This window comes from Pantherophis guttatus, chromosome 3, assembly GCF_059756535.1.
Source record: "Pantherophis guttatus breed Tessera chromosome 3, ASM5975653v1, whole genome shotgun sequence".
Lineage (NCBI taxonomy): Eukaryota > Metazoa > Chordata > Lepidosauria > Squamata > Colubridae > Pantherophis > Pantherophis guttatus.
Genome location: NC_142065.1, coordinates 71,323,425 through 71,339,483, shown reverse-complemented (window position 1 = coordinate 71,339,483; position 16,059 = coordinate 71,323,425). Strand labels below are relative to the sequence as shown.

At 38.4% G+C, this 16,059-nt stretch overlaps 1 protein-coding gene across 11 annotated transcripts in view; it reads right to left on the bottom strand.

Moving 5' to 3' along the window:
• The window catches only part of LRRC7 (leucine rich repeat containing 7), a 203,634-nt gene that overhangs the window by 18,053 nt on the left and 169,522 nt on the right, over positions 1 to 16,059 (bottom strand). For 9 of the 11 annotated variants that reach the window (XM_034433211.3, XM_087889808.1, XM_087889809.1 and 6 more), the window contains 3 exons: positions 14,280 to 15,948; positions 4,479 to 4,628; positions 923 to 1,042 (listed from right to left, as the gene is read on the bottom strand). In XM_034433211.3, the coding sequence (XP_034289102.2) occupies positions 923 to 1,042; positions 4,479 to 4,628; positions 14,280 to 15,948 (1,939 nt within the window). The remainder of the gene's footprint in view (positions 1 to 922; positions 1,043 to 4,478; positions 4,629 to 14,279; positions 15,949 to 16,059) is intronic. The other 2 variants (XM_087889812.1, XM_087889811.1) reach the window with 1 other exon arrangement.

Here is a 16,059-nt window from a genome sequence, read left to right as displayed (position 1 = left end):
ACATTTAAATAAATAAAATAAAATAAAAAAATATAAAATCCTTTTCCCCCAGAAAAACAATGTGAAACGATTTGATTGAAATAATACCTTCTATTGTTTCCACTGATCTTATTAACCTTTATGTGCAAACTTGCACTCTTTAATTTACAACACTTTTCAAATTATTGTCAAATAGTATAACAAATACTGTAATGTGAATTGAATAAATTATCCTCTGGCACTAATAAATTAATAAACAGCATAAATAAAAATGCCAGTAATCATGCTTATGATTGGTTTTGAAATTAGAAAAGAATGAAACAAATTGTGAGCTTTCTTTCCACATCCCTTTCTTTAAATGAACTTTCCCATTTCACATCAGTTCACAGGAATATGTATTAGATTAGGCAAAACCCATCATCCTCCAGCATCTTTTTCTCTAAGTCATTCCTTGAAAGCAGGAAATGGAAATTTACCTTTCTCCTATCACTGTTGTCTTGCATCTTTTATTTGGAGACATGCTATTCCTAATGTGAAGGTGACATGACTGGTCCTTGACAGATACCTTCTTAACAATTTATCCAATATACTCTTGAAACCACCTAAGTTAGCTATCATATTGTTTTCTGGTAACAAATTTTACAGATTCAGCTTAGTGTGGCTATGGTATCAGGACTACGATTAATGTTAAAAACTCTAATTTGAACTCATTTACCATGTTGAATTTTAGTTTCAAACTATGGGCAAGATGGAATTAATGTAAGTAACAATATAATATTTAACCATGTTTAAATCCAACTGAAAAATGTGCAGTGGAGAAATCTCATGACACTATGGTCAGTTCCTAGATTTTCAATTATAACTTTGAGATTACTGGCAAGTATCAGTTTTAGTTTTATACATTTATATTATTTCAGCATTCATTGTTTGTGATATATGTTACCTTTTTAGCAACAGTTTCTGGTGGTACATCTCGCCTTCCAAGTGGATATGGATTCCATTGGTTGCCAGAAGAAATATCTTCCTGTCCATTGTCTAAAATGCTGCTTTGTTGTGATGGGGTCTATTTTTAAAATATTGATACATTACTTAGTCAGAGTAATGCAAGCACCTCTTTTTTATTTACTAAGTTACTCTATAACTGTATAGACACATATCTGTATAGAATACATATCTTGCAATTTACTAATTATGCACACACATGAATATCAATATATACATATGTACTTAGATACGTATATTATAATATACTTTTATAGATTGCTAAAAATTGGATAAAGATCTTAATAGACTTCCAAAGAATATGTAGAAGGTTCCAATATCAGAATATTACCATTGTTTAAATATGGTTAAGATAGAAGGCTTGGTTTCTATTTCTAAATACTTTATAACAGGCATAACTATCCAAATGGAAGAAAAATGATCAATTCTTTCTCCCATCCAAAATTTAATGTTAGAATGGAACTATAATTATTTCAAGCTGCCCCAGTGTAGTTATATCAGTGTGATTGGTGGCAGATAAATGAATGAATGAATAAGTAAATAAGGATTGTACAGGTAGTCCTCAATCTATGATAACAATTGAGCCCAAAATTTCTGTTGCTAAGTGAGACATTTGTTAAGTGAGTTTTGCCCAATTTCATGACCTTTCTTGCCTCAATTGTTAAATACATCACTGTTGTTGATAAATTAGTAACCTGGTTGTTAAGTGAATCTGACTTCTGCATTAACTTTGCTTGTCAGAAGGTCGCAAAAAGGGATCACATGACCTTGGGACACAACAATGGCTATATATTTGAACCAGTTGACAAACATCTGAATTTTGATCACATGACCCTGAGGATGCTGAAAAGGTTATAACTGTGAAAAATGGTCATAAGTCACTTTTTTCAGTGCCATTGTAACTTTGGTCACTAAATGAACTGTTGTAAGATGAGGACTACCATAACAATATAATCTTTGTGGCCCCATAGTAATTTTTATGTTATAAATATGAAAGGGCTGGTTTAAGTAGAGGAAGAATTAAAAAAAAGAGATTATATGACATCCATTATGATAGGTGAATAATTTCTGTATTTAAAGGTTGAGTTACTAATTTTAGATGCATCAAGGAAACAACCATCTTGCAGGACCTTAACACTGTTACTGTAATATGGTATAATGCTTTTAATGTCCAAAGAATAAAAGCATTTGGAATTAGATATACAGGTCCTTTTACTGCATTTGTCTATATGAAAACATAAAGTTCAGAATGATAAAATAATCATAGGAAGAATAATCATATACTCCTGATTAAAAACATAATAAAAAAACTGAATGAACTTTACCAGAGTCAAACTTTTTTTTGCAGTAGAATTTTACATATCAGAAAAAAGGTGTCTTAGGCATTCTTTGTAAAACATTTAATTAAGAAACTATACGTTGGTAGAAACTGCCAACCAAATGAGGCTTGAAAAGATACAACTGCTTTAGTTTGGAAATTTTGTAATACTTTTTATTGAATGCCTTGTACAGCCCTTTTTTCCTAACTTTAATGAATCTTTAATGAATTTTCATTAGAGAGTTTTACATGGAGACTTGATCGCCATTTTATTAAGTGAACCTTTTAATCAAGGAATGTCCAATTCACAGGAAGATCAACGGATGACTGAAATTAATGATTAGTTTAAACTACTCATAGTATTACCAAACATCTTATTATGCATATTTTGATTGCTTGTAAAGAAGCAATCACATGTTTTTTAATAACACACTCATTTCCTTTCTTTAGTTATAAATATTCTTGGCATTATCAGCCTTACTTGGTCGAGGTAAATAAATATGCACATTTTTTACACTTTAAAGGTGGGAGACAGGAATCATAAATGTATTTAAGTCAATCCTGTAAAGATTCTAGTACATTTCTAATCCAAAGGAATCCTATGACATTATTCTAGAACAGGGGTGCCAAACTCACATTGTCCCGGTGGCGTCACGTGACCCCCCCCCCTTTGCTAAACAGGGCATGGCCAGTGCGTGACACATCCAGCCTGTGGGCCGGGAGTTTGACAGCCCTGCTCTATAACATTTCTCTGTATGCTTGGGAACTAGCCTTAAGCAACACAGTCTGGCATGAATCCAGTGGTCTGTATTTGTAGGAATACCTACATCCAATTTAATTTTAAGTGGATAAACAAGAGCTTGCAATGGGATAGAAGTATTCTATTTATTCTGCATTCTTACACGACATGGTCGACATGGTCATAAGTTAAAATTTGATTAATATTTTCCATTAATAGGAGAGAATCATATTAAGATGTCAGAATCACATTAGATGAAAATTACACAAACTTAAGGAACAATTCATTAGTTCTTCCAATTTCAAGTTCATATGTAGAAATGCAAAATCAGCTCAATAATAAAAAAGGATATATATCAATGGGGAAAATCAAAGTATAGTTATTTCAATGCCAGGACCCACTAGCTTGTTTCAGTGATGTCCAACACCTTCTTATACACTGAGAAAAAAACATATACCTGCTCACAAGAGGATGCTTCCTTTTTTTAAAAAAAAGAAAAGAAATAAAATGAAAGTAAATTATTAATGTTGCTAATTCTAGAAAGGACAAAGAGAGGGATCAATATCATAAGTATATACAGTAATGCAAAGTGGGTAAGAGTCAAAATGTGCATTGCTATATCATTATGCAAGTCCCATTACTTGCATAATTGTGTTCAGGGTCAGGACACAGGTACAAGAATACTTTATAATTTGGTTCCGTTAATTCATATCCTCTATTCAGAACATCTTTTGCCCATTTGTGTGTAGTTGAACAAGTTAAAAATATTTTGAACTTATAATATATTTTAGAATACCACTTACACAATCACGAGCCTATTTCTTTCTGCCCAAGAAACTGACTGGATGAATTTGAACTTCATTCAGAACTTTCTGTAAAATGTTGTGGGATATATCCCATCTGGATTTTTAAATACACTTGGGGTTAGATACAACATATAGCTAACTCTACAACAGTTTACATACAGAAACACACAAATACAGTAAAAGATGTGAGCAGGACATACATCTGACATTTCTCTTGAGTTATAAACTAGTCTTAATCAGGAATATAGTATCTGTAGATTCTGATTCCTGAAATGCTATCTTAAATTAAAAGAATTTGTAATGAAGTTTTTGTAGTAACGTTAGGTAGCTGAATGGCCCATGACATCTCTAAACATTGACAACATGAAACATAATTCTTAGATCTTTCTGGTTAACATATGGAGTTCTGTACATCAGTCTGCAAGAGAAGAGCAGAAAGCAGCATGACTGAGATGTGTTGAGCCAAATTACTTGGAAAAGCAGAAAGGTCACATGGGCAAATTAGGTTTAACTTCGCTTTTTGGATCGCTTTTGGGACACAAGCATGAATAATAGAAATGAGCTAAAAAGGGAGAGGAATATGGAGGAGAATTTATTATGTGACTTTGATATATGCAAGCTATCTCATACTTACTTTCGGTAGAGGTAGCTCTTGATGCATTTGGTTTTCAAATTTAGATTTAGTCTGCAAGTTTAATGTCATGCTTCTGCCCGCATGCATTGCTGACAAACCTCCAGAGCGCAGCATGCCAAGGTTAACAGTGTTGTGTTTATAAGCAGCAGTCTGAGTAGAGGAAATAACAATCACGTGACGAGATATGAACACACATGCTTATTTAGAAAAAATACTGCACATATATGATTTTCACATAGTCTCAATTAAAGCAAACAAACAATACCAAGAAATAAGGAGCTTATTTATGCATGCACTGTAAGACAGAAGCACAGAGAGTGCTATTTGTACATAAAATGGTTACAGTACCATAAAAAGACACTGACATAAAAAAAGCAAACTTCATAGCAATGGTCTCTAAATCATAGTTAATATACAAAACCAAGTTAACTTTGTGAGGAAGGAAACACTGAGATACTTTATTTACCTCTTTACAATAAAATATCATATGTCATCTCAGAAACTAAATAAATTGGGAAGAAAATGCAGAAGGTCCAGAGAACTTTGAGAAAGAAAAAGTAGTTTAAACCATCAAATTTGGGGGAAGACAAAAATGTTTAAAAAGTCAAATAAAATAATACTTGTTTGTGAATAAGCTTAACCACACCAAAACATGATGTGGCTGGATATTTGAATCTTTCACAACTGACATATTAATTCCTAAACATCAATAAGCCCAACAGGTGAATTTCACACAGAACACAAGACAACATTTATTAAACTTGACCATCAAAAGCTGTATCTTAAAATTGATTTTACTCAATTTACTAATGTATATTGGAACGTACAGTATATTATTTCTGTGTCGATTATGATGAATATATACTGGCAAAAGATTATGCATTATATACTATCTAGAATCCAATTTAGAAAAAGGACAGAGATCCTGACTTACTCCATTCCTATTAGGTCTCAAAACAAACTATGCTGATTTAGTTTATTCATTAAGCAAACCAATGATTCATTATGTCCAGTTTTGCCAAATACCAGAAATGCTGGTTTCAACAACTGTTGTAAAATGTAGTCATGTGATCTTAGGAAGCTGCAAACAGCTTGTGATGACCCAGGGCACGGCAGAGAGATAACACAAACAGCTGGCAGTTCAAACTGTCCCTTTATTGCTCCAAAGCTCCCCAAACGCTCCCACATTTCTGGCAACTCCCAGAGCAGAGTGAGAACAAACCCCCACACAAAGCTCAAGCAGCCTCTGGCTGCAATTAGTCCAGCCAGCGCTTTCTGCACCAAGGCTGCACGGCAATAAATCCCAAATGTTTTTGGCAAAACAAGAGTCAAGCAAGGACTTCAGGGAGCAAAAGATTCAGATAATTAGTCCAGAACTCCAACAAGGAATGCAAGGACTCTTGGCAAGTTCAAACGTCAGCACACAACACTTCAGGAACTCAGCGTTCCTGACAAATGCCCCTCCCATGACGTCTTCTTAAGTCTCATTCCCCAGGTGTGCCTGATGGAGCTGGGTGGGGCACTCTCCTCGCGCTTGGCCTGCTCTGTCTGCACTGATCACGCCTTCTCTGTACTCTCCGAGCCCTTGCATTAGGAGGAGTGGTTCTTGCTCCTCATCTGAGCTCTGTCTCTCCTTCCTGCCTGCAGGCCTTATGCATTCCGAACAGCCTTGCCTGGACTGACTCTGCCCTTCCAAAGTTTCCTCTAAGGCTAACAGATCTGCCCTCTCACTCACTGTCAGTTCTTGTTCCAGCTCATCTTCCGCCGTAGATTCAGACTCTGCCGGGGGCATGACACTATCCCCGCACAGGGCCCTCTCCACTGGGACCATGCAGATTGGGATGTTGTGGACACTGGGCATGGAAGTCATGGACCAGTCCTCCAGTCCATAACCTTTCCATGCCACAAGGTACTGAAACTAGCCCCTCAACTGATGGGAATCTTAAATGCTGTCCACTTTATTCTCTGCCTCTCCCTGAGGGGCTACTGATCCTGGCGGTGGTAGAGCTGGTCGATGTGAACTGTCAGCTGATACTAGTACTAGCAATGACCTGTGGAAGACCAAGTGAATCCGCATGGTCCGCAGCAAGGATGACGGGAAGGTGGTACCGGTTCCGTATTGTGATTGCATTCAACTTGTGATAATCACAGCAGAGGCTTCTTCTTGACAAAGAACACTGGTGCAGCCAATGGAGAGGTAGAGGGCTGAATAAACCCCTTCTGGAATTTTTTCTCCCATAAAGTCCCATAACGCAGCCAACTCCATTTCTGACAGGGAGTAAATCTGACCCACTGGCAATTTGGCATCCGGCACCAACTCAATCGGGCAGTCATAAGACCGATGCAGGGGAAACTGATCTGCCTCCTTTTCACTGAACACATAAGCATAATCTACCAAGTCCACAGGTAGGTCCAGGTCCACATGCCACATCCCCTGCACAGGCCTGCAGGCGATGGGTGGCACACTTATTGCCGGGGAACTGCACTGCCCCAGATGACCAGACGATCTATGGACCATGAGCCCATAACCATACCACTCCAGCACTACCGGGAAGTGAGGCACTGCGGTAACATAAAACATGGCTTCTTCCACATGTGGTCCAATGTGCACGGCAACCATGGGACCTGAACGAAGGGACCGACCATCAATCATTTCCACCATGACCAGCAGTGACACCTGCTGCTGGGGAATGGACCACTGCATGGCAAATGCCGAGTCCATGAAGTTGGCCATAGCCCCTGAGTCCACCAGGGCCTGAGTCTCCACCGCTCCCTGACCTGGCACGAATACACTCGCTGCTAGAACGAGGTGCTCATAAAAGCTGTCTGTGGTAGAGATGGTTGGCCCAATGCCCTTTGAGCCTGATGTACGGAACCCTCTAGGCTGGGCCATGCCTGTTTCCACCGCTGCTCCTGCCGCTGCTTTGGGTGCCTTAGCAGGACACTTGGCCGCCATATGGCCTTGGCCACTGCAATACAGGCAAAGGCCTTCATGGTACCACCGATCCTTTTCAGCTTTGGTCAGGTGAGGTTGTGCAGCCCACAATTGTATCGACTCATCAGGTAGCAGTACCAAAAGCAGCACTGCCTTAAAAGGTGCGGGCATGGCCTCCGTCTGTTGTGGAGGCACAGGTGTCCGATGCAAAGGCACAGGTGCATGACCTCCTGGAGTGTTTGAGGGAATTCGGTGTACACCAGCTCATCCAGGAGCCCCGACGAAAGACCTTCCTGGAACTGGTCCATAAGCGCCACCTTGTTCCATTGCAGTTCCTGGCAGACCACCCGGAAGTCAGCAATATAGTCGGTGAGTGAGCCACGCCCCTGCCGCAACTCTCTCAACTGCCTGTTAGCCGTTTGGACCCTAAGAGGGTCTTCAAACATGGCCCTTAGCTGACAGCAAAACTCAGCATAATTATCCAACAGCTGGTTGGGCTGGGTTAGCAGAGGCATCGCCTAATGCGCCGCTGAACCCAACAAAATGCTTATCAAAAATCCCACCTTATCCTGGTCAGTGGGGAAGTCCTCAGGCCAAAGGCTCATATAAAGCTGGCACTGCCAAAAAAATGCTGGAAATTGGGCCAGCGAGCCATTAAATTTATCCAGCACAGCTACCGGGTATTTGCGGAGTGGCCTGGCTGCTTGCATCTGTACAACCTGTGCAGTCAGGAGGGCCACCTGCTGGGCTAACTGATCATTGTCTGCTCGGAGCTGATCCATGGTCACTCAACGTGGTACGGAAGAGCAAGTTGGAGTTGGGTTGGGAACAAAATGTGATGACTCAGAGCATGGCAGAGAGATAACACAAACAGCTGGCAGTTCAAACCGTCCCTTTATTGCTCCAAGGCTCCCCAAATGCTCCCACGTTTCTGGCAAGTCCCAGAGCAGAGTGAGAACAAACCCCCCACAAACATCAAGCAAGCCTCTGGCTGCAATTAGTCCAGCCCAGCGCTGCCTACACGGCAATAAATCCCAAATGTCCTTGGCAAAACAAGAGTCAAGATTCAGTGCCTGAATTTCGACTATATGACCATGAAGATGCTGCAATGGTCGTGTGAAAACTGGTTGTAAGCATTAAAACTGATCGTAAATCACTTTTTTCAGTGTTGTTGTAACTTTGAATGGTCAGTGAACAAATGGCTGTTATTTGAGGACTACCTGTATCCAAAGGGTCCCCTAATCCAGGGCTGAGTGCAACTGATGCACAAGATGAATCTGTGTCAAGGCCTTCTTGGCTACAGCTGCCACCTACTCCAACGAGAGCTACAAATCTTCAGGGGAGAAGTGCAGCCCCATCTAAGATTAAAGATAGGAAGGATAGATAGATAGATAGATAGATAGATAGATAGATAGATAGATAGATAGATATAACTGAAGGGGCACTGGTGCAAATATCCACAATTCCTTGGTTTCATTCCAGTCCATTACTCCCCTTAACCACCAACCTCTAGACATGCACCCAGGATGACAGCATCACATAGAAAGTTATAAGCACTGCTGAAAGCCTTCTCTCTAATGTCATATTTATATAGCAATATCTCTTCATTTTAAAAGAAACACAAATGCCAAATTATATTCATTCATACACACATTAAAAGAAAAATAAAATAAACTAACCAAAGAATAATGTTCACAGCTTGCTATAGCCAATTCTTCTTGCTTTTCTTTTCCCTAACATTCAGATTTAGGATCGACAGTCAATCTTAGATCTGAGCCTTTTAGCAGCATGTAGCAAAACAAAAAAACAAAAACAAATCTCAAGAAATAAGATATTCGTTTTTCTTTCTGCTTTCTGAGCTCCCTTTCTGTGTTCTCTAAATTAATGCACTTTTTCCAGGGATTAGAATATGAGCTTTGTTGTTCAGAATAATGATTCATTGAAGCACATTTTTTTGAGAATCTGCTTTGAATTATAATTTTCCCACTATTAATCTCCTTGTCTCCCATGCTCCTATGTGAGATTGCAATTAATTTAAGCATAGGAAAATTATTTCTTTATTTGACTGATTGTGGGTTAAAATTTTAGTCATTTATTTAAGCACATAAGTTTCTTTTTAAAAAGAGACTTCAGGCAAGCAATGTGGAAAACAAATGTGATGAAAAAAATAATTTAAATCATAGCACCATTATCTAAAGCTTTTTTGTGATAAGGTGACATATGACAGCCAGTTTGATGTAAGGTTAAGGCAATAGCCTAGAAGCCAGGAGCCTCTGAGTTCTAGTCCTGCTTTACACATGAAAGCCAGCTGGGTGACTTCAGGCCAGTTATTCTCTCTCAGCCTAACCAACCTCACATCGTTATTGTAGTGGAAAAATAGGAGGTGGAAGGCGTACTAGGTATGTTTGCTGCTTCGAGTTACTTTTAAAGTAATAAAGGTGGGTTAAAAATATATACATACTGTACAGATAGTGCTTCTCATCTCAGAGGGAAGCTCTTCTATCAAAGGATAGAGCTCCATGGCCATAAAAAGATGAATCGTACAAGTGATCAATACTGCAATATTTACTTATCATATTTATCCATTTATAAAATTTTAATTCTTTGTTGATGTAATGAATAGAAGGAATAACTTTGAAGACCGAAGGAAGAGACGCGCTAAAATAATGGTCAGATGAAAGAAATTTGAGTCCAGGGAAGAACTGTAACCTGAGGAAATGTCTCACACAAAGTGCTTCCTATTTCTCCTAAGATAAAGGAAGAGAGGAGCAAAGCGCATTCAGACTTGCAAGATTCTATTTCTATAATCTTATAATTAATGTTAGTTCAAGTCCCATTTTAGCCATGAAAGCCAGCTGGGTGACCTTGGCCCAGTCATTTTCTCTCAGCCCAACGTAACTCACAGAGTTTTTGTTATGGGGAAAATAGGAGGAGGAAGATATGCTGGATATGTTTGCCGTCTTGAGTTATTTGTAAAAATAAAAAAGGCGGGATACAAATAAATAAATAAATAAATTAGTATGCATGGTCTATCTTGAAGGGTTGACAAGTCTCCCACTGTTGCATTCATTTATGATGGGTAGGCGGGTATACTGCTCATTCCCAAAGACTCTGGGCGGCCAACAAGATAAGCATAAAATAAAAGGCAAATCCTTCAAAAATAAGACCATTTATAAGCGTGATGGCAAACCTATGGCACGTGTGCCAGAGGTGGCAAACGGCACCCTCTCTGATGGCACATGAGCTGTCATCCCAGTTCAGCTCTGCCGTGCATGCCTCCCGCTGGCAGCTGGTCTTCGGGGCTCTGCCATGCCTGTGCGGGGCGTGTGTGGGGGACGCATGCGCATGCACGAGGGGGCAGCGCATGTGGGGGAGTGCATGCATGCAGGGAATGGGGTACGTGCGGAGGGGCCCGCACACCCATGTGCGGGGCTGCATGTGCATGTGGAGGGGTGCACACGCATTGTATTTTGGGGGTTTATGTACACATGCATGTTTGCGCGCGTACTTTGGGCACTTCGTCCGGAAAAGGTTAGCCATCACTGATCTATAATATGGGCAAAATTGCCCTCAAAATGATAAGTAGTAAGTATACGAAATTATGTGCCTACAAAATTCCAACCTTTACTCACAATGTATCTTTCTTCTGTGCTATATGGAACAATCAGGTCCATGAAACCCAGGATGGAAAGCGCAAAAAGGAACTCCGTAGGAGGGAATCCCAAAATAATGGGAGCAGCAATTGAAGATGCCCACTTCTAAGGTCCCATCAGATAACAATCTCATATTACATGGGGCCTGGCAGGACTTGACTATTCAGTTTGATTATAACAGGCAGATGTATACAGAAGGTGTTCCTTAGATAACTTGATCTGGAGTTATCTAAGGTCTTAAGGGTGACAATACCTTGAATTATACCTAGAAACCATATGGTAGCCAACACAGTTCCCAAAACAATGTTGTCTGCCAACTACATTAGGATGTCCATCCTCGTTTGGACTGCTGAATTTTGTACCAGTTGTACAAAAGGAGGGCCCCATATAGAGCACATGATGGTTATCTGAATGAGAGGTGATTATGGCATGTGACTGTTTATAAGCTTATCAATTCTACTACTTTCCACTTTTCTGCTCCTATTCACTCAAACTCAATTTTTTCCCCTGCAGAAAGTTCCAACTGTGTGTTAGTTGTAGAAATATGCATTTATAATCCTGAATGGAAAAGTGAAGGTGAAGGGAGATGGTTTGGATTTTGTAAACTTCTATTTCCAAACTTTTAATTGCTGTAAAGGTATCAGTATTTTCTAAACTATTCTCCAATATGGCTATTCCAATGATAATGACGTTAAACCACTTTGATTAAACGTTTAGTAAGTTCTTAAACATTTTCAACTAGATTAAACCCATGCAGATTTTGAGTTTTCATTTCCTGATGATTTAGCACTGAAATTACAATCAAAAACATTATAATTCTGCATTCATAGGATTATACAAATCAACAGTTGACTCAGCCTTCCATCCTTTCTAAGGTAGGTAAATTGAGGACCCAGTTGTGGGGGCAATAAGCTGACTTTGTATAAATATACAAAAGGATGAAGGCTATTGCTGAGCACATTGTAAGCCGCCCTGAGTCTCCGGAGAAGGCGGCATATAAATCAAATTAAAAAAAAACCAAAAAAAAAAAAACCCAGTGTATATTTCTTTTGTTCATGAAAACCAGATAAGCTAAAAATAAGCTCTGTGATATAGTTGCTTTCCACATATGCAGTAACAGAGAACTATAAAGACTGTATTAGTTGTTACAACCAAATGGTTAGTTTAGCTCTTACTGAATCATAGCTAAACTGAACTGCTTTCAGACATTCATTCTTGTTCATTTTGCTTATTTAAACATGCAAATGCAGCAATAGATTCTGAAATATACATAGTGGTCAGGGTAACAGTAATTTTATGGCAAGAGCCAATTTGGTGTCATGGTTAAATCATCAGTCTAGAAATTGGGCGCCAGTGAGTTCTAGTCCCATCTTAATTACAAAGTCAGTAGGATGGTTTTAGGCCAGTCATTTTTTCTCAGCCCTATAAGAAGGCAATGGCAACCCAGTTCTGGAAAATCCTTGCCAAGAAAACTTCTGGAACTTGTCCAGGCTGTCTCCGAAAATCAGACACAACTGAACAGAAAAAAGTGACAGAAAATTTGAGCATAAAGAAAATATGAATCATATAGACTATTAATGATTGATATTTTCCAAAATAATTCAAATATTTTTGCTAATATATTTGTTTATCTGAATTTTGCATTTTTTACAAGAATCTACAGAGATGAACTTCTTCACATTTAACCTACAATCAAGGCAATCCAGATGAAGAAAAAACAGTATATAGTAGACAAAATAAATAAGAAAATTGCAGTGCTTTAAAAGGTTGATGAAAAAATGTTCTGAGAAAGTCTATGAAAGAGATAGGTCTTTCAATAAATCAAAAGCAATACATGTACACATTTAGTATAATCTCATTTTTTTGAACATTTAAGTATTTTTTACACTTTAACTATGAAATGCAGTTTAAGACAAAAAACAGTTCTGCAATTATTTCAGTGTAGTTCAGTGTAATTTTCTAAGAACATCCTGAGTGTTCCCTTTTCTTATACACGATTATAAAGTTATAATTTCAGGTGGAAATAGTATTTTTTAATTCTTTCAAACTGTTATCCTACTGAAAACTGCTTCTCTCTATTGCTTTTACTCTCAGTGGATAAAGAGTTACAAGTGGCTGTATTTTGCATGGAATTCGTAGGTCTGGGAATAATGAATTCATTTCACAATAAAAACAGAAGCAAAGGAAGACATAGAGAAATTTTCCCTGCAACAGTGTTGTGCTGAAATTACAAGTTCAGATTGAATTAGTTGTGAAAAATAGAGTCAGAGAAAATCCTAAAACCATATGTGATACACTGCTCCTTTCTCTGCATATAGGACTTCTAAATTATTTCTTGCTATTTCAGTTATTATAAAGTATTTTATTCAAAGAGTAAGCACCAACATCCTAATTATGGCTCCAAATAATACAATGACTTATAATTATATTTACCTAGTGCAAAAAACATCAACTTCCATTGAGTTAATCTGTACATTTATCAGATATTTGTTACTGAAGAACATCATTCTTATGTACATTTGTAATGTAACTTGGAGTTAGCCTACTCTGAGGTGTTTTTACTTAGGTAAAGCTAAATATACCTAGATATACTGTAAATTAAACTTAAAGCAGTTAATTTACTTCCAAACACATTGGTTTAAGGCTTAGGTATCAGAATATCAATATGTAATTAATTCCTGTAATTGATCTTCTATCCTGGAAATCAACAAATTAATCTGCCATGACTGAATGGCACATCAATCATTGTGCAACAAAAGAGAGTCTTATTCATAAACACAGAAAAAACTCTGTGATTTTAGGGGGTTTCTCTGGATGTCCTTCAGAATTTTGGATTGTGCCTATTCAGCGAAATCTTTCTGGACCATAAATATACATAGTTTTTGTTTGGAATTTATTCTGTCATTTTCTCTTTATAATGTAAAAAAAAGTAGAATATAAATACAGCCTCAGTTTAGTAGTGTTCTGATAAATATTTTAACTTAAAAAATACAGTAAGTCATCACTGAAACATTATTTGAAATATTTTTTTAAAATATGAGTGATGTTTTTCCTCAATTCTCACTTCAAGAATTCCTGAAATGTATACACATTTATCTATCTTAACAGAGAAAGGCTTATAATATTAACAAATAGCATATTAATCACTGCAAACAAAAATTTTGAATATAAAGAAAACTCAAGGCATGAATTACAAAGAAATGCCAGACATACCCTGTCTAACCTTCTAGCTTCTATATGTCTAAGTAGCTGTTGTCTCCAGTCAGCAGGCATTTTACTCTCATTGCCCTTCACAGGAGTAGGCCTTGTCTTTAAATCAGGATTATCTGACGGCTTCTCACCATAGTTACTCAAGTTATAGTCAGACGGTATTTTTTCCAACAGAGCCGCCATTGTCGGCCTAGCTGAAACTGGCCTGGTTTGGGAGGTACCATAACTCTCTGTACTGTAGCTCCTTGCAGACAAAGGCCTCCTTTGCGTTAGGTTTTTAACAGGGAAGCTTCCAGACTGGGTTTTCACTTCTTGATATGAAGGGTGTTCATCTTCATACCTGCCATTTCTTTTGAGGAACTGGGATTCAGATACTGAAATGCTGCTTTGGCGTTCCACAGCTCCTCTATACTGATGTCTGTTATACCTATCGCTTTGAGGCATTTCATGAGGTTCACTGACTCTTCTATACATGGACATTTCAGTGGAGCTGGCCAATGAATCTGCTCTTCTTAAAAATCCAGCCCTTGATCCCTGACTTGTCAACTGAGTATTGACAGTCTCTTCATTAACAGAAGGCTGTGAGAAGGAAAACATGTGTTCCATGGGTGGATATCCTCGGTAGGCTCTGGGACTAACCAAATCCTTAGAGACATTTTTCGTCTGTTGGGGAATGTATTCTGGAGTATGTTGGAAAGGGGGCGGTAGTCTTTTTTCAGCTTTCACTTCTACCGATCCTTGAGGATTAAAACTTTGGTCAAACTGGTATACTTTTTTAGTCACAGAGGGCTTTTGCTGTTGGACCTTTACACTTCCGTAAGTCAGAAGTTCATCATCAAGCATTGGCACAGACTGGCTACGGGACATACTAGACATTCCATGTTCTGGCCCCAACATCTTATCTTGTCTGTCATGTATCCCTGCGTTATCAGTAGTAGCTGCATAGTTCTCTAATGGTATGTTATAAACTTTATATGCACCAATATCTATCTCATCTATACTTTGTGATTTCTTAAACCGGCTTGTTTTTAAATCTCTCATCATTGGAGAAAGCCGCTCTGTACTTTTGCTGATGGAAATAATATTTTTAGAAAGCTCTGGGCGACAGTGAATGTGTGAAAAGACATTGCTGAGACTTCTGTTAGTATTGGAATCATGATATTCCCATGGTGCACCTGGAGAAAAAGTACTAGATATTTCAGGAGAGTCTTTAACAAGGTCTTTCCTTTCAGGTAAAGGGCTGCTATTAGGGGTGATCTCCAGCTTAGAAGGAAAAGCTGTCCTATCTTCAAAGGGGCTGGGTGTTCTTGTCCAGTTCTGCCAAGGGTTTGATGGAGGCACTTCTGATTCAGGGGTATTTCGGATAGTGGGTTGCTCAAGTTCTAGGGGAATACCAACTATCCTGTCTTGCCTAATTAAAGGCCTGCGTCCATGAGCAGATGTGCTTCTTGATTTGGAGCTTAAGAGAGGATTAGTGCTAGGATTCTCCACTGTGTTCTCCTCTGCCACAAATCCTGTGTTATCATAGTGAGAGCTGTCATTCCAACTGTCAGCAAAGGCATCACTCATTGGACGCCTATCATTGTGTTGCTGTAAATTTCCTGCTGGAGCAGATTCCCGTTGACTGAGTAATGGCTTGGTCTCAAGGGGTTGTGGGAAAGATTGGACAAGTCTGCAAGAAACAAATATTTTTTAAAAAGTGCATCAGAAAACAATCAATTACAGCAGATTAAAATGTTAACAAATACCTGATCATTATTGCATACATAGTTTAACCAATCTA